The sequence below is a fragment of the Ranitomeya imitator genome, chromosome 9, assembly GCF_032444005.1.
Source record: "Ranitomeya imitator isolate aRanImi1 chromosome 9, aRanImi1.pri, whole genome shotgun sequence".
Lineage (NCBI taxonomy): Eukaryota > Metazoa > Chordata > Amphibia > Anura > Dendrobatidae > Ranitomeya > Ranitomeya imitator.
Genome location: NC_091290.1, coordinates 19,320,182 through 19,339,350, shown reverse-complemented (window position 1 = coordinate 19,339,350; position 19,169 = coordinate 19,320,182). Strand labels below are relative to the sequence as shown.

Genomic DNA, 19,169 nt, shown 5'->3' with positions numbered 1-19,169 from the left:
TAGCAGGTTTTTTGTTTTTTTTTTTTATTTTTAACATTACATTTTTTACTATTGATGCCGCATAGGCAGCATCAATAGTAAAAAGTTGGGGATACACAGGGTTAATAGCGGCGGTAACAGAGTGCGTTACCCGCGGCATAACGCGGTCCGTTACCGCCGGCATTAACCCTGTGTTAGCGGTGACCGGAGGGGAGTATGCGGGCGCCGGGCACTGACTGCGGGGAGTAAGGAGCGGCCACTTTCTTCCTGCCTGTGCCCGTCGCTGACTGGTCGCGACACAGAGGCCGCAACCAATGAATATCTGTGACAGAAAGACAGACGGAAGTGACCCTTAGACAATTATATAGTAGAATGGTGTGTCCCATTTCAGAAGAATCTTCCTATAATCTCAGTTACTAGTAGTAAAAAAAACAAAAACAAAAAAAAACAGCAAAACCCCCCCCCCCCAAACAAAAATAAAATAAAATAAACAACTTTACTTTTAAATCTCCAGTGACACAGGTACTGATCAGCAGAAAACCAAATGTCCAAATTCACCATGTATAAGAAGAGCATGGCACTCACTTTCCCACAAACAATGTCCTTTTATTATGGATACATGTAAAACTGAGCCAGGGAGGCTTACAAGTGGAAACCGCACCGGACAACAGCCGTTTCGCGCTCAACTTGCGTTTCTACGGGTCCTTTTTTAAAAGCTTAGGAAGCCTTTGCAGTTTTTTTTTCTGTTAATTATTCTAATTTACTGAGATAATGAGTTTTGAGTTTTCATTGGCTGTAAGCCACAATCATCAAAATTAACAGAAATAGACACTTGAAATAGATACGGTAACGTGTATATAATATGTGTGTAATGGTTAAGTGCACAGCCTACGACATGGGTGACTGGGGATCAGATCCTGGAAAATAAAAATTAAATAAATTATATACCAAGGCTCCTAACACTATAATACCTACCGGCTGTTATAGCGTAGTGGTTAAAGAACACAATCCTGGCTCTGCCCTGTTGTAAATATTATACCAGTCGTGGTCCTTGGGCAAGACTACGAACACTATAGTGCCTACCTCAATAAACATGAAGTGTCACGAACAGAGAGAGAGTCATGCCGACATGGACATCACCCGGATTAAAAAGGTCCGCGTCAGATGTTGAGGAACCAGGACAATCTGATGATAAATGGGCTACTAGAACAAGGCAAGAGAACCTGGATCTGATGAAATGCTACTATAACAGCAGACCAAACGAGAGCGGATAGATGAAGCGTATGAGGAAACTGTGGATGGATACAAGACCTGCATGTCCACTGAGAAACAACTAGTCACGCAACGTTTCAATGTCATAAAGAGAAAGCTATTATCACAACCCGAGATGGATCCAACCCACATGAAGACCTGGAAGAACAACATCTGCCACCCCCTGAAGATCCTGATCCAATTCTGCAACTAGAGAGACTAGAGCTGATCAAAAACAGAAGATCTTAGATAAACTAAATACCATCAATACCAGAGATCGACTGCCAAGGCTCAGCAACGAAACACCACCAGACAGCATGCTAGAAGATGCCAATAGAGCACTTGCATCAATACCTACCATCACCATAACTCAAGCTAATAAACTGATCTATGTATTGCCTCAACAATCATGGAAATGCTTGGCTATACAACCAGCAAGAACAACAGAAGTATGTGCCCCCCTTGGAAAAGAAGACTGGATCAAGGCGACACAAAGGGAAGTCGGCCAACTAACATACAGAAGGATGTAAAGATCGAGAATACGACCAAGCCTGACCCCACCTGAAGCCCTAGAGACTGCTAAACAAAGGCTCGCAGCATTCGCTGCAAGACTAGGGAGATACAACAGAGAAGCTGAGGCCGAGAAGATAAATGCCCTGTTCTCCAAAGAACCATCCAAGGTGTACTTGCAACTACAGAGTAACAGCACAAAGGCAGCAACTCCACCAATAGCAGACACTGAAAAATACTGGAGGAACATATGGGAGAAGGAAAAAACATACACCAGTGCAATGTGGCTGCAAGATCTGAGAATGAAGCATCAACCACCTAGAGCAAGTACCAGTTACCATTACGGACGCAGACATCCAACAGCGGGTCAAGAACATGAAGAGCTGGACAGCACCTGGCTCAAACATGATCCACACCTACTGGCTAAACAAATTAACAATGGTACATGAACGCATGGCAAAGCAGGTGAGCCAACTGCTAGAAGCAGGCCACCATCCAGATTGGCTAACACAAGATAGCACAGAGCTGATCATGAAGGATTCTCACAAAGGAACAGCTCCATCCAACTACCGCTCAATAACCTGCCTTACAACAACATAGAAACTCCTGTCAGGCATCATAGCCTCAAAGATACAGAACCATATGAACCAGCACATGAATTCAGCTCAGAAAGGCATTGGGGCCGACACCAGAGGCTCTAAGCACCAGCTCCTAGTAGAGCAGTCGCTCAAGATCCAGACAGACCACTCTCAGCACAGCCTGGATTGACTACAGTAAAGCCTATGACTTAATGCCACACACATGGATCTGAGAATGCTTGGCTCTCTACAATGTCTACAGGAAATTAAGAACCGCCCTCAGAAACTCAATGCGGCTATGTAGAACAACATTGGAAGTCAACTCGAGACAACTAGCACAAGTGACCATCAAATGCGACATATACCAAGGTGATGCACTGTCCCCATTGCTGTTCTGCAGATAATTAGTCTGGCTATGGATACAAGGGCAAGAGTGGAAGCACCATCAGCCATCTCCTCCAAATGGATGACATCAAGCTGTGTGCAAAAAACAAACGAGACATCAACTCGCTGATCCACCTGACAAGGATCTACAGTGAAGACATCTGGATGTCCTTTGGACTGGAGAAGTATGGCCGGTTGGTAATAGAGAGAGGTAGTCCAGATTGATGGAGTGGAATTACCAGCAGATGTACAGACATGCTACAAGTACCTCGGCATCCCACAGGGATATGGTAACCATGATGAGGAGGCAAGGAAAGCGGCAACATCCAAATACCATCAAAGGGTAAGACAGGTCCTGAAGAGTCAGCTCAATGGTGAGAATAAAATCCGCGCCATCAATACATATGCCCTGCCATTTTTCAGATACCCTGCTGGCATAGTGTGCTGGCCTAAAGAAGAGATGGAAGCTGCAGATGTGAAGACACAAAAGCTCATCTCAATGAATGGAGGTCGCCACCCTAAGTCTAACACCCAAAGATTGTATGCTAACAGAAAGGAGGGTGGTCGAGGCTTGATAAGCATCCAAGCCACCATCACGGAAGATGCCACACAAGACAAGAGCCCAGGTGCAGACTATGCAAAGAAACCTCAGAAACCGTCCAACACCCAAACTTCTTCCATTTAAGGATTATGGAGGCAACTGTGCTCTTCGGAACCTTGAGTACTGTAGAAATTCTGTTGTAACCTTGGCCAGATCTGTGCCTTGCCACAATTCTGTCTCTGAGCTCCTCGGCCAGTTCCTTTGACCTCATGATTCTCATTTGGTCTGACATGCACTGGGAGCTGTGAGGTCTTATATAGACAGGTGTGCGCCTTTCCAAATCAAGTCCTATCAGTTTGATTAAACACAGCTGGACTCCAATGAAGGAGCAGAACCATCTCAAGGAGGATCACAAGGAAATGGACAACATGTGACTTACATATGAGAGTCTGAGCAAAGGGTCTGAATACTTATGACCATGTGATATTTGTTTTTCTTTTTTAATAAATTAGCAAAAACTAATACATTTGTTTTTCAGTCTAGTTGGGGTGCAGAATGTACATTAATGAGAAAAAAGTCAACTTTTATTTTACCAATGGCTGCAGTGAGAATGAAAAATTTAAAGGGGTCTGAATACTTTCCGTACCCACTGTATATTTGTATATGTAATTACCAGAGGCCTGGGAGTTTGAGGGTTCTGCGCAGGATCTTAGCTGTTCCCAGCATTGTGCTTTTCTGGACAGAGATCTAAGATGTTGCTCCTGGGATCTGTTGTAGCCATTCCTCCAACTTGGGGGTGACTGCTCCAAGGTCTCCTATCACCACTGGAATCACTGTTGCCTTCACCCTCCATATCTTCTCCAGTTCTCCTTTGAGGCCCTGGTATTTCTCCAGCTTCTCATATTCCTTCTTTCTGATGTTTGTCACGTGGCACTGTCACATCATTGCTGTCTTCTGATCCTTGTCTACTATCACCATGTCTGGTTGGTTAGCCAACACCTGCTTTTCCGTCTGGATCTTGAAGTCCCACAGGATTTTAGCCCTTTCATTCTCCACCACTTTTTCTGGGGTCTCTACTTTGACTTAGGGGGACTTAGCCCATATGCTGTGCAGATGTTCCTGTATACATTCCCGCTACTTGGTTGTGGCGTTCGGTATACGTTGTTCTTGCATTTTGCATCCTGCCACTGTGTTGGACGGTTTCTGGGGTTTCTTTGCATGGTCTGCACCTTGGGTCTTGTCTTGTGTGGTAGATTCCTGCTTCTATGGATCTGGTACTTAGTGCTTGCTCTTGTGCCGCTATGATTAGTGCCTCTGTGCTGTCGGAGTCCAGCTTTCTCCAGCCATTGGTAGGATTTCTCCATGTCAGCGACCTCCATTATCTGTCCATGGTACATCCCATGCAGTGGCTTGTCTTGCCATGGCGCTTCATGTTCCTGTCCTTCGTTCCAGACCTGTTGTTGTTGCTGCCTTAGGCTTCCTCTCAGCATCTCATCTTTTGGTGCCATTTTTCTGTTGTATTCTTGGACACTCCTTGTTTCATCCGTGATGGTGGCTTGAATGCTTATCAAGCCTCGACCACCCTCCTTTCTGTTGGTATACAATCTTTGGGTGTTAGACTTACGATGGAGACCTCCATGCATTGTGAGGAGCTTTCGTGTCTTCACATCTGCAGCTTCCATCTCTTCCTTTGGCCAGCACACTATGCCAGCAGGGTATCTGATAACTTGCCGGGCAGATGTATTGATGGCGCGGATTTTATTCTTCCCTTTGAGCGCACTCTTCAGGACCTTTCTTACACTTTGATGGTACTTGGATGTTGCCGCTTTCCTTGCCTCCTCATCATGGTTGCCATATCCCTGTGGGATGACGAGGTTCTTGTAGCATGTCTGTTCATCTATGTGCCCTGCTGGTAATTCCACTCCATCAGTCTTGACTACCTTGCCTCTCTTTTTTTTACCAACCGGCTTCACTACTTCAGTCCGAAGGACTGGGGGAAAAACTGTGTAATAATGGAGCAGAATTAAAAATTCCTAATATCAAAAAATTTCCTCTTTCAAAAAAGGATCAAAACAAATGATGGAGGCGAATCTGGCAGATGGTCGTCATTAGTAGACTCCGGAGCTCCCTCTAGTGGAGGCCACATGCGTACACTCTGCCAATGTTAGGGATTTGTCGCAATGATAACCTGCACTCTTGACCGGTAGTTGTCCCACTTGTCGGTGTGTGTTGTGGATAGTTATAAGAGGATTGTTATTTTTTTTTTTGGAAACTTTCCTATATACCGGACTAGATAAATTGGTCTCATCTTATTTTTTGTTTTTGTTTTCTCTGTAGTTGTCACAGGAGCCACTGACGGGATTGGAAAAGCGTATGCAGAGGAGGTAAGGGGCGTCCTGCACCACAAAAATCAAAATGTTAAACTACAATTTCCCTGAAGTGGCCGTAGCTTTTACCCTACCAGGAACGTGGCAGCACTCTAAAAGGGGAAGTTTTGAATGCTGGTGGTCCTGTTGCTGGGGGATTTAAGTGTCATACCCCTTTAAGTGTTGTTTGACCTGTACTCCATTCCGCTCTATCTTAAAGGGGATGTGTAATCAGAAAATGACTTATTTACTCCATTAATGAAGGAGTCTTTGATCTTTTTATGGGGCAGTCCAGTGAAAATAAGTTATTATCCACAGGATACTTATTGATCCGTGGAAATCCGACAACTGGGAACTTCACTGATTGGCAGAATGGGCACTGTGTGTGTGTGTGTATATATATGCAGTATTCAGTGTGATCACCACGATACTGTTGTGAATTCTGCTCTTGGGCACCCTCCGGTGGTTATGAGTGGTAGTGCTGCTGTCTTTGGATCGCAGCATTTATCAGGTGTGTCCACTTAATTGCTATTTGGACTGGGCTATTTAATCTTGCTTGATCTTTTAATCTGTGCCAGTTGTCCATTGTTTTTGGAGGATTCACATCTATACCAGTTAAATAAATAGACTGAGAATAAACGTCTCCATCTGAATGGGTACATGCGAAACCTCTCCTTGGACTCAAATTCTCTCTCAAACATAGACTGACCATTGGCCATTTTTATGCGCTAAAAGCTCTCATTTTTCATACTTCTAGTGCAGTAATGCAGTTTAAATTTCGTGTTTTCAAGTTTGCATGTTTTGGCGCTGCAGTGTGCTGCCCTATTTATTTAACTATATACGAGTTGGCGACTCTGGGTTCAGCACCTGTTCACACTCAGTCTATGTTTGGATGTGCAGATCAGGTTTTTTGAAATGTATTCTCTAGCCTTCTGATCGTGCACTCCCCGCCTCCTAGCTTCAGGTGTTTTAATTATAGTAGGTCCAATACCCCTCCACAGTGAGAGAGAATTTGAGTCCAAGGAGAGGTTTCGCATGTACCCATTCAGATGGAGACGTTTATTCTCAGCGAGGTAGGTTTAGAGTAGGACCTCGTATAAGAGAGATGCCGTAAAGTGGCTACGAGGTACACATAAAATTGGCCATTTTTATGCGCTAAAAGCTTTCATTTTTCATACTTCTAGTGCAGTAATGCAGTTTAAATTTCGTGTTTTCAAGTTTGCATGTTTTGGCGCTGCAGTGTGCTGCCCTATTTATTTAACTATATACGAGTTGGCGACTCTGGGTTCAGCACCTGTTCACACTCAGTCTATGTTTGGATGTGCAGATCAGGTTTTTTGAAATCACATCCATACCAGGTCTCTCCTGTTTTGCTGTTCATTTCAACAAAGATAAGTTCTGGCTTTGTTTTTGCTGTCCACCTGCTGTGGACCTTATAGTTCTGTGCATTTTCATGTTTTGTCTTGTCCAGCTTTGTCTGTGAAGGATTTTTTTGCAGCCAAGCTGTGTCTCTGGAGATGCAGATATACCCTCCATGTCTTTAGTCAGATGTGGTGATTCGTATTTTCTGTGGTGGATATTTTCTAGTGTTTTGATACTGACTGCATAGTACTCTGTCCTATTCTTTCTTTTTAGCTAGACTGGCCTCCTATGCTAAAATCTGATTTCAAGTCTGCGTATGTTATTTCCCTCTCCTCTCACAGTCAATATTTGTGGGGGGCTGTCTATCCTTTAGGGATTTTCTCTGAGGCAAGATAGTTTTCCCGTTTCTGTCTTTAGGGGTAGTTAGTTTCCGGCTAATGTGTTCAGTGTAAAAAAAAAAAAAAAACACAAAAAAACCCCCACAAACATACAACATATAACATGCAACACAGAACCGAGCATGCAACACACACATTACATAGAGTACATACTCACCATCACCATGTCACTTTGATCCCCAAAGCCAGTGTCACCTGTAAAAAAAAAAAAAAAGCGTCCTCCCTTGTTGGCGCCTAGCCGCCACGCGCACTAGTACAGTCGGCAAGCGGCGTGCCTCGCTCAAAGGTGCCGCTACGCTACAACGGTGTGTGAGGGAGCGTGGTCTGGGTGACGTCACCTAGACCTTGAAGGAAAGAGCAGGAGACGGATGCCGAGCAGGGCCTATTGCCTACGCGTTTCGAAGGTCTCTGGACCTTTCCTTGTCAGGGCTAAAGGTCCCGACTGTCTGCTGCTCTATACATAAAGAAAAAACCCCGCCCACCGTTGATTAAAAAATTGTATGTGTATATGTGAGCCGCAAAGGACCCCCAGGAGGGAAGGACTAGGGAACTGCCTCAAAACTGATTATAAATCAGCAAGCTTACCCAGTCTCGTGCTCAAGGATGCACAAAATGTGAACATAATTGTGTCCCAATGTATTACTTAAAACAAACATATAAAATGCATAAGACTACAAAAAACTTTTATTAATAAGTTAAAAAGAAATATTGGTAAAAGGCCCTTTTGATTAAAATTTGAATATTTATGTATCTAAAAAATGTAGAACCATACTAATGATAAAAGAATGACCCAATAATAACAAGGGCCACCCGGGGAAAAAAAGGGGGGAAGGGAGGAGTGAAGAAAGGAGGAGAGTTAAAAGGAGGAGATGCACAACACAAGGTTGTGGTGTAAGTAAAAAAGCTAAAAAACTAAAATAGTATTAATGTGTTCATCAAAATATATAACTGGACTATTACTTAAAGGCGTATAACTCTAACTCATGGTTCAAACCCCTAGGGCAGTGTTCCCCAACTCCGGTCCTCAAGAGCCACCAACAGGTCATGTTGTCAGGATTTCCTTAGTATTGCACAGGTGATGGAATTCTTGTCTGTGCAGGTGATGCAATTATCGCCCGTGCAATACTAAGGAAATCCTGAAAACATGACCTGTTGGTGGCTCTTGAGGACTGGAGTTGGGGAACCCTGCCCTAGGGGCTAAACTATCCAGCATAAAAATCCACCTGGATTCGGTACGTGACATTAATTTAATATAGTCACCTCCCCTCCAATTCTTATGTACTACCTGAATCCCACAGAATGTTAGCCCCTTTGAGCATCTACCATGGTGCTCCCTAAAATGTCTCGAGAGGTGATGACCAACAAAGCCTTTTTCTATGTTAAGATGTTCCTTCAGTCGATCCCTAAGTTTGCGCTTAGTGCGGCCTACATAGATTGTATCGCAAGGATATTTAATTAAGTATATCACTTCCGATGACCAACACGATATACAGTCTTTAATACTAAATAGATAGTTATTTTAATCTTCTCAGTCTACAGGACTTGTTTCCAAAATCCATCAGGCTTGCTTGGATATTTTACATACTACAGATCCTGAATTTTATGGTGAGGATGCAGGAGAGGTTTTCTTCTGATGACTCTTCCATGAAGACCGTATTTGTGCAGGTGTCTCTGAACAGTAGAACAATGTACCACTACTCCAGTGTCTGCTAAAGCTTTCTGAAAGTCTTTTGCAGTCAAGTGGGGGTTCTGATTTGCCTCTTGCAATTCTACAGGCAGCTCACTGATTTTTATTTTTTTTGGTCTTTCCAGACCTTTTCTTGACCACCACTATTCCTGTTAACTGCCATTTCAAACTGAGGAAAGGGCAACTTGAAACCGCTTTCCTATCTTCTTATTGCCTTCTTCTGCTTTGTGGCCTCCACTATTTTCAGAGTGCCAGGCAGCTGCGTAGAAGAACCCATGGCTGCTGTTTTTTGGCACAAGGTTAGATTAGGCTGGGTTTTTATAAAGCTGGGAAATTTGCATCAGCGGGCCTTTCGTAACGATGATGGTAAACAAGCCATAACCCTAACAGGCTAATTAAGGGCTGAAACATTGGTCAATGTCAGTGATCTGAGCACACAAATCTCCAAAGGTGCCTAAACTTTTGCTTCTGCCCATTTTCCTTTTTGTAGTATTGAGAGGGTCATTTTTTTTTCTATTATCCTTGAATTGAGGGGGTCACCTGATTGCTGTTGCTGGCCCCCAGAGGTCAGATGTTACACATCCAATTGTCAAAGCTAAAGCCTGTGTGATCGGCTGCAGCGGTCAGGTGACTGATGGAATGCATACTGCTCCCAGCCGTGGATCAGTGGGGATTAGAGCTGTAGATAATCGTTTAGATCTTCATTCCCTGCTGGTAAAATCCCAGATCCAAATATGAAATTTGTCAAAATTAATTTGGAAAATCAAACCCGTGATATCATTGTTTTTCTTTTCTAGTTGGCCCGACGCGGAATGTGCATCGTCCTTATCAGCAGGACCCTGGAGAAGCTGGACGAGGTCGCCAAGTCTATAAGTGAGTGCTGAGCATCACAGAGGGGGGGACATTAGCTTTTCTAACACATGACTGCAGGATCAGACTACAGCTTGTAGTCTGTGACCATGGACACACATAAGTGTGCATAGGAGCTGCATACTCAAAAAGGGTTGATTTGCGATCAGGACTATTCACAAAGTTTCTCTGCTTTTTATAATCCGTGCATTGCAGCGATACAGATGACTGTGTCCCCGGTGCATCGTCTTATGCAGTCAGACTGTGTGTGTGAATTGGGGGGTGCACGGTGTAATTGCTGATATTATTTTTGCCCCCCTCTACAAGCTTCTGCCTGATCAACTTTCCATCAGTGCGATCGTTACTTCTGTAAGTCAGCTGAAAGTTATTGACCACAGGAAGAGGAGAATCTCCCACCAGGGCGCACCGCGCGGCCGGTCTCCCCCTCCGATCCCGTAGGTGGATGCACAGTTTTCTGGACAGTCTTCGCTTAGCAAATCTGCTGTAACCGGTAACATCCAATATCCTTTTCCGCCGGCCTCTTCCAGGATCCCAGATGCTTCTCTACGGTTGGTCCTGAGTCATCACAAGATCACGTTTTTCCCCCTGTACATCATAAAGGAACAGCGCACAATTATTATTTTTGGAGGCTTTTTCCATACAGTTTCCTAAACTATTTCTGAAGGTCCAGACTATGCTGTAACACAGCTTCTTACACCAGCCTGTTCATCCCGAGCTTCCTGGTTCATGACCCGAATTCCTGAACTACAGTAGAGACTGACACGTCGTCTTCTGCAGAGGGGGGAACATAAGGCGGGATATGATGCTGAATAACGGCTCGTATGGAAGAAAAACAGCACATAGAATATTAGATGGAACCGAAAACTCAGGGACTTGGTCAGAGCGGTGTTCAGACCTGACATAATGGCGTCAGACATTTGTCATATTCTGGGGATGATGGATGCAGGGGTTACCTCTGGGGTCTGCAGTGACAGCGTCCCACTGACACGCACGGCCACCTCTGTCTATTTTTCGTTCTTGCGCTTCTGTTTTTATTTTTTTCTGGCCACTTATCCCGGTAAAATACAAGCCCTCATAGGGTTGAATTCTAGCTTTGAATGATTTCATTAATTTTATCATATTATCTGAAATGGGGAGAAAAAATTAAATGCAGTGAAATAGAAAAAAAAACACAATTCTACTATTTTTCTGTATTTTTTTTTTTATGTGCAAAACCCACCGTGTGGTGAAGGGTCAGTACGACTATGGAAATACAAAACTTGTATTGGATTTTTCTTTTTTTTCTGCTTCTAAAAAAGTCACAACTTTTTTTTTTTTTTAAATTTCTTGCATTTTTTTAAGACCTGTTTTTTTGCTTTCCAATCTCTCCTGAATTATGCAATTTTTGGGAACATACCATAGTAACATAGTAACATAGTTAGTAAGGCCGAAAAAAGACATTTGTCCATCCAGTTCAGCCTATATTCCATCATAATAAATCCCCAGATCTACGTCCTTCTACAGAACCTAATAATTGTATGATACAATATTGTTCTGCTCCAGGAAGACATCCAGGCCTCTCTTGAACCCCTCGACTGAGTTCGCCATCACCACCTCCTCAGGCAAGCAATTCCAGATTCTCACTGCCCTAACAGTAAAGAATCCTCTTCTATGTTGGTGGAAAAACCTTCTCTCCTCCAGACGCAAAGAATGCCCCCTTGTGCCCGTCACCTTCCTTGGTATAAACAGATCCTCAGCGAGATATTTGTATTGTCCCCTTATATACTTATACATGGTTATTAGATCGCCCCTCAGTCGTCTTTTTTCTAGACTAAATAATCCTAATTTCGCTAATCTATCTGGGTATTGTAGTTCTCCCATCCCCTTTATTAATTTTGTTGCCCTCCTTTGTACTCTCTCTAGTTCCATTATATCCTTCCTGAGCACCGGTGCCCAAAACTGGACACAGTACTCCATGTGCGGTCTAACTAGGGATTTGTACAGAGGCAGTATAATGCTCTCATCATGTGTATCCAGACCTCTTTTAATGCACCCCATGATCCTGTTTGCCTTGGCAGCTGCTGCCTGGCACTGGCTGCTCCAGGTAAGTTTATCATTAACTAGGATCCCCAAGTCCTTCTCCCTGTCAGATTTACCCAGTGGTTTCCTGTTCAGTGTGTAATGGTGATATTGATTCCTTCTTCCCATGTGTATAACCTTACATTTATCATTGTTAAACCTCATCTGCAACCATGCTTGTTGTATTTTTTCGAGAGTGAAGTGCAGTTACTGAAAAAACAAACAGTAGTTCTGTTGCATTATCACTTTTTTTGTCTTTGTTTTTCACAGTGTAGGTCAATTTACCGTAACTTTAATTTTGATAGTTCAGACTTGGATGACATTTTTTTTTTTTTTTTTTAGATTTGAAAAACTGATTTAAACTTGAAATAAATGTTATTATTATTATTATTATATTTCTTTGTAACTACATTTTTACATATTTTTAGTCCCCTTCAGGAGCTTGAGCCTGTGATTATTCAATCAGAAGGCTGCATAAAACACTTCAAAATACACGTCAACAACCCCTCCAATAACTCCATAAAGAAGGAGCATTTCCTGGAGCGGTCGCCATTAGAAAACTTGCAAAGAATAAAAAACAAAAACAAGTGCATTATTTCTGCGTTTTTAGGAAGTGGTCCTAGTTGTCCCAACCCATTATTCAATATCTAATCCCCCTTTTTAAAGGGAGTTTTCTCATCTCAAAAAGGGATGGCGTATCGCTAGCACTTTCCGATTAGCAGGGCCCCCACCTGTCCGGAGAATGAAGGGGACAAGGCGCTGGTGTAATGCTGTGCATCTATAATGAGGGTCTGACTTTTGGGTTCCAGGTAATGTGACCATTTTATAAGATGCAGGGTGCGAGCAGTGAACACAATTTCTGGCGCTGAGCCTCTGCGTCACCCGCCAGGAGTGGACCGAGCAAGTTTGCAAATCTCGCAAAGTTACCTTTTGACTTATTCGTGCGTCAGATCTCCTAGCTGCGTCTGCCCCTTTAAGAAGTGAACATTTAAACGAAGCCCCCGAGCCTCTGATCCCTATTTCTGCATGAATGGCGCACACAATGCTCCCGCCTGCTTTATTCTGAATGAAGAGGGGCATGATGGGAGAGCGAGAAGCTTTTGCCCTCTTTTTTTTTTTTTTTTTTTAATGATTGAAAAAAAACAAAAAAAAAAAACCAACAAGACTGGATAATCTGTCCGTGCAGAGAACTTCATGATTCCAGAAGCTGCATGACATCTGCAGGAAGAGACCCTGCAAATCCTGTAAATCAACGCTGCCGCCGCTGATCCAGATTTACTGAACGCTCAATGAAATTGCTTTACTATTTATAATGCACCCTGGACACACACGACGCGCACACGTGCAGCCTATCGAAGTGGGCTTTACACAGGAAATTACTCCGGTAAAAATTCACAAATATAGTTTTGCTTTTTTTTTATTGGAAGTGACAATGCAAACTTGCTTAAAAGGTTCTTCCAACATTAAAGGTCCTAATTATTGTATATATCATGAAAAAAGAGCAATGTTTGCACTTTACACACTGATCCAATGAAGAGTTAGGACATTTGTTTCCATATTATGGCGCCACCTGGTGTCCATAGTGTATAGCAAAGTGCACGTCCACCTAATGACATGAGTGCGGGTGGTCGCACATGCTCATCACGCTCCGCACAGACAGGTCGCTGTATAGTGATCCCAGAAATGGCTTTTTACCTTAGGGCTTTGTGGCTGTGAAGCTGATAAAACGCCATCTGCAAGAGAAATAAGAAAGGGACTATGTCAGCTGCCAGGGGGGGCAGGAGACTGATTCTGGTTGGATCCCATACTCTGCAGCATCAAGGAAGTAAAAAGATTCTGAAAATTCTCTGGTCCATAAGGAGTTAACTGTACTCTGGTAATAAGTTGCTGTATATTTCCCCCCAAAATGTTACTACTGACAAATACAACTCATACAATGGGGGGAAAAAAGTCCTCATCAGACTTAAAAATGAAAAGTATGGCTAGTAGTTACAATGGAAGAAAAAAATGCTTTTCCCAAAAAGGCCCAGACTGAAGGGGTTAACAATCTGTTTGATCTTATTGACCATTTTATTATTAATAGTAATAATTTATATTAAAAAATATTTAATTTTAGCAGAGATAATGTTTTCATGTTTTCTAGATGTGGCTGTATGAGGCTTTGTTTTATGTGCAGATTACTAAAGAAAATGTAGGCGTTTGTGATGTGATGCAGAAGAAAAATTATTTTATAAATGTGTTTTTTTTTTTTCTTGTTAATGCCTTCTCTACATGAGACGTACATGTCTGTCGTGTGAGTGTATGGGACAGGTTCAAGAGCTGAGCCCGCTCCATACACAGCAGGTGTCAGCCGTGTTTATACAGCCAGCGCCTGCCTCTTAGTCCCCTAAAAAATTGCATACATTTTTTTTTTTAATAAAAATAAAGAAATAAATATATATTACGTATCGCCACATCCGTTGAAGTCTGAAAATATAAACTACATTAACCTGAAAATACACGAGAGGGAAAAATTTTTTTTCATGACTATGAAAATTGTACATTCACACTGAAGGCAGCAAAACTATGAATTAACACATGTGGAATTATATACTTAACAAAAAAGTGTGAAACAACTTAAATTATGTCTTATATTCTAGGTTCTTCAAAGTAGCCACCTTTTGCTTTGATGACTGCTTTGCACACTCTTGGCATTCTCTTGATGAGCTTCAAGAGGTAGTCACCGGGAATGGTCTTCCAACAATCTTGAAGGAGTTCCCAGAGATGCTTAGCACTTGTTGGCCCTTTTGCCTTCACTCTGCGGTCCAGCTCACCCCAAACCATCTCGATTGGGTTCAGGTCTGGTGACTGTAGAGGCCAGGTCATCTGGGGTAGCACCCATCACTCTCCTTCTTGGTCAAATAGCCCTTACACAGCCTGGAGAGGTGTTTGGGGTCATTGTCCTATTGAAAAATAAATGATGGTCAAACTAAGCGCAAACCGGATGGAATAGCATGCCGCTGTAAGAGACTGTGGTAGCCATGCTGGTTCAGTATGCCTTCAATTTTGAATAAATCCCCAACAGTGTCACCAGCAAAGCCCCCCACACCATCACACCTCCTCCTCCATGCTTCACGGTGGGAACCAGGCATGTGGAGTCCATCCGTTCAACTTTTCTGCATCGCACAAAGACACGGTGATTGGAACCAAAGATCTCAAATTTGGACTCATCAGACCAAAGCACAGATTTCCACTGGTCTAATGTCCATTCCTTGTGTTCTTTAGCCCAAACAAGTCTCTTCTGCTTGTTGCCTGTCCTTAGCAGTGGCTTCCTAGCAGCTATTTTACCATGAAGGCCTGCTGCACAAAGTCTCCTCTTAACAGTTGTTGTAGATATGTGTCTGCTGCTAGAACTCTGTGTGGCATTGACCTGGTCTCTAATCTGAGCTGCTGTTAACCTGCGATTTCTGAGGCTGGTGACTCGGATAAACTTATCCTCAGAAGCAGAGGTGACTCTTGGTCTTCCTTTCCGGGGGCGGTCCTCATGTGAGCCAGTTTCTTTGTAGCGCTTGATGGTTTTTGCCACTGCACTTGGGGACACTTTCAAAGTTTTCCCAATTTTTCGGACTGACTGACCTTCATTTCTTAAAGTAATGATGGCCACTCGTTTTTCTTTACTTAGCTGCTTTTTTCTTGCCATAATACAAATTCTAACAGTCTATTCAGTAGGACTATCAGCTGTGTATCCACCAGACTTCTGCACAACACAACTGATGTTCCCAACCCCATTTATAAGGCAAGAAATCCCACTTATTAAACCTGACAGGGCACACCTGTGAAGTGAAAACCATTCCCGGTGACTACCTCTTGAAGCTCATCAAGAGAATGCCAAGAGTGTGCAAAGCAGTCATCAAAGCAAAAGGTGGCTACTTTGAAGTATCTAGAATATAAGACATAATTTCAGTTGTTTCACACTTTTTTGTTAAGTATATAATTCCACATGTGTTAATTCATAGTTTTGATGCCTTCAGTGTGAATGTACAATTGTCATAGTCATGAAAATACAGAAAAATCTTTGTGTGTCCAAACTTTTACTCTGTACTTTATATATAATTTGTTTTTTGTTTTTATTCCCCTTTTTTTGGAGGGCTGAGCGTCTTTGGTAATTATTAATAATAATGGGTCGTCTTTTTGGATTTTGGCTTCCGTTCCTCCTCCCCAGTCCGCAGCCTGTCCGCTCAGCGCGTCCGCACCACCGCAGTCGTAATTTCAGGAATGGCTCTGAAAGTCCTTTATCCGCCTGAGTGCCCAGAGACGTCTCTACAGCGTCACAGCGCCCCGGCCCCCCAGGGACTCTGCGGACGATACATAATGCAGTTTTTGGATTGCTTCGCTGGGGAGAGTTGTGGGCCGTGCTCCGCCAGAACATGGAGGCCCATTTACTTGCCCTAGTTCTGTACGGCCTCCTGAGATATCATTGAGGTCACTGCAGAGCCATTGCATGGCGGTGACGTGCTGCACGGAGGTGACATCCACTCCCGGCTCCCGTCCGTGGAGCTTCTTTCATTCTCTAGTCTGAATATTGGTAGAATCTACTTGGGCTAAACTGTATAGTAAAACGAGGGGCATTGCCAGCTCTGACATGTGCTGGACTGCAAAAATAATCTATAATATAACGCTGGGAGCGTCACTCTGTCCGAAGCCTTTATAGACTGCGCAGGCGCGACGCTCCTAGCGTTACATTAGAGTGTCAGGAAAAAAAAATGGCGCCGGAAGGCGCGGACTGCTGGGAGAAGGGGGACACCGTGCAAATATTTGCGCCCTGATTATGCTGTGGCACTTCATGCCACAGCAATTTGTTACTTACGCCATTCCTTTCCGCCCATTTTCTTCGTCCTCCTGCTGGCGGAATCGGCGCCTGCGCAGTCCGCGCTTTCCGGCGCCATTTTCTTGAAGACACACTGCAGTGTGTCTTCAAGAAAATGGCGCCGGAAAGCGCGGACTGCGCAGGCGCCGATTCCGCCAGCAGGAGGACCAAGAAAATGGCGGCGGAAAGGAATCAGGTGGCGCAAGTAACAAATTGCTGTGGCATGAGGCACTTCATGCCACAGCTATTTGTTACTTACGCCCCCTGATACAGGGCATCTTATGGAACAGCGTATGGGGCATATGGATGGGAGCAGCACATGACAGAACGGGGATGCAGGATGGCAGCAGCACATGACAGAACGGGGGTGCAAGATGGAAGGAGCACATGACAGAACGGGGGCGCAGGATGGGAGCAGCACATGACAGGACGGGGGCGCAGGATGGGAGCAGCAAATGACAGAATGGAGGTGCAGGATGGGAGCAGCACATGACAGAACGGGGGCGCAGGATGGGAACAGCACATGACAGAACGGGGGTGCAAGATGGAAGGAGCACATGACAGAACGGGGGCGCAGGATGGAGCAGCACATGACAGAATGGGGGCGCAGGATGGGAACAGCACATGACAGGATGGGGGCAGAGGATGGAGCAGCACATGACAGAATGGGGGCGCAGGATGGGAGCAGCACATGACAGGATGGGGGCGCAGGATGGAGCAGCACATACCAGGATGGAGACCATATACCAATATAAATGCTCGCCACCCGGGCGTAGAACGGGTTCAATAGCTAGTATAATAATAACCACACTAGTCATTTTCCTTTTTGTCCTCTGCAGATCCTATTTCCAGGAACGAGGACATTAGGGACAGTCTATGTCCCATCCCTGTTCGTGGGCTGTTGTAGGACTGTAGCTGCCCGGCCTTCAGTAACATCATTACCTGAATGCGTCACAGCCCTCTGACAGTCAGGCTTTACTACTTAAATACTCTGCGCTTTTAATGGTACCTGCTCCTTCCGTCCTTGTACTTGATCCCATTTTGCTCCTCACATATATGTCCCTGCCCTGTCTTCACGAAAAATTATAGAGGGGGCTCCATCTTCATATAAGACCAGGACACTGTCTTCCTGAAGTACTCTGTGCTGCTACTTCTGACTTTACATCATAATGCCTCCATTGTCCCCCTCTCCCTCCATCACCAAAGATATCCGTATGGCCTGAAGGAGCACTTAAAACTCTGTGGTGGGGTGTTCCTTGGATGCGGCAGATCTTGTGGGGTTTCCGGTATATGACCGATCCATGTAGGGTGTTCACTGGTATACGGCGGGTCTTGTGGGGTGTTTCCAGTATATGGATGATCCATGTGGGATGTTTCTGGTAAACAGTGGGTCTTGTGGGGTGTTTCTGGTATATGGCGGGTCTTTTGGAGTGTACCCCGGTATACGGCGGGTGTTCCCCAGTATATGCCAGGTCTTGTTGGGGTGTTCCCTACATACAGCAAGTCTTGTTGGGTGTTCCGGTATATGGCTGATCCATATGGGATGTTCCTGGTATATGGCAGTTCTTATGGGGTGTTCCCCGATATACAGCAGGTCTTGTTGGGTGTCCCCAGTATATGGCGGGTCTTGTTGGGTGTCCCCGGTATATGGCTGGTCTTGTTGGGTGTCTCGGTATATGGCTGGTCTTGTTGGGTGTCCCAGTATATGGCTGGTCTTGTTGGGTGTCCCTGGTATATGGCAGGTCTTGTGGGGTGTTTTCGGTATATAGTGGGTCTTGTGGGGTGTTCCCGGTATATGGCAGGTCTTGTTGGGTGTCCCCGGTATATGGCTGGTCTTGTTGGGTGTCCCGGTATATGGCTGGTCTTGTTGGGTGTCCCCGGTATATAGCGGGTCTTGTGGGGCTGCTCCCGGTATGCGGCGTGTCTTGTAGGGTGTTTACGGTGTATGGCAGGTCTTGTGGGGTGTTCCCGGTATATGGCGGGTCTTGTAGGGTGCTCCTGGTATACGGTGGGTCTTGTAGGGTGTTTCCGGTGTGTGTGTGTGTGGCAGGTCTTGTAGGGTGCTCCTGGTATACGGCAGGTCTTGTAGGGTGTTCCTGGTATAAGTCAGGTCTTTTGGGGTGTGTCTGGTATACGGCAGGTCTAGTGGGGTGTTCCCGGTATACGGCAGGTCTAGTGGGGTGTTCCCGGTATATGACGGGTCTTGTAGGGTGCTCCCGGTATACGGTGGGTCTGGTAGGGTGTTTCCGGTGTGTGTGTGTGGCAGGTCTTTTGGGGTGTGTCTGGTATACGGCAGGTCTAGTGGGGTGTTCCCGGTATACGGCAGGTCTTGTGGGGTG

The 19,169-nt window shown here is 44.6% G+C and overlaps 1 protein-coding gene and 1 long non-coding RNA gene across 2 annotated transcripts in view; one reads left to right on the top strand and one right to left on the bottom strand.

Annotated features, from left to right (window-relative positions):
* Positions 1–19,169, bottom strand: part of LOC138648881 (uncharacterized) — a 400,375-nt gene that overhangs the window by 221,923 nt on the left and 159,283 nt on the right. The window lies entirely within an intron of this gene.
* The window catches only part of HSD17B12 (hydroxysteroid 17-beta dehydrogenase 12), a 124,062-nt gene that overhangs the window by 65,422 nt on the left and 39,471 nt on the right, over positions 1–19,169 (top strand). Inside the window, exons 2-3 of the mRNA XM_069739127.1 lie at positions 5,581–5,627; positions 9,854–9,929. Coding sequence (XP_069595228.1) covers positions 5,581–5,627; positions 9,854–9,929 — 123 coding nt within the window. The remainder of the gene's footprint in view (positions 1–5,580; positions 5,628–9,853; positions 9,930–19,169) is intronic.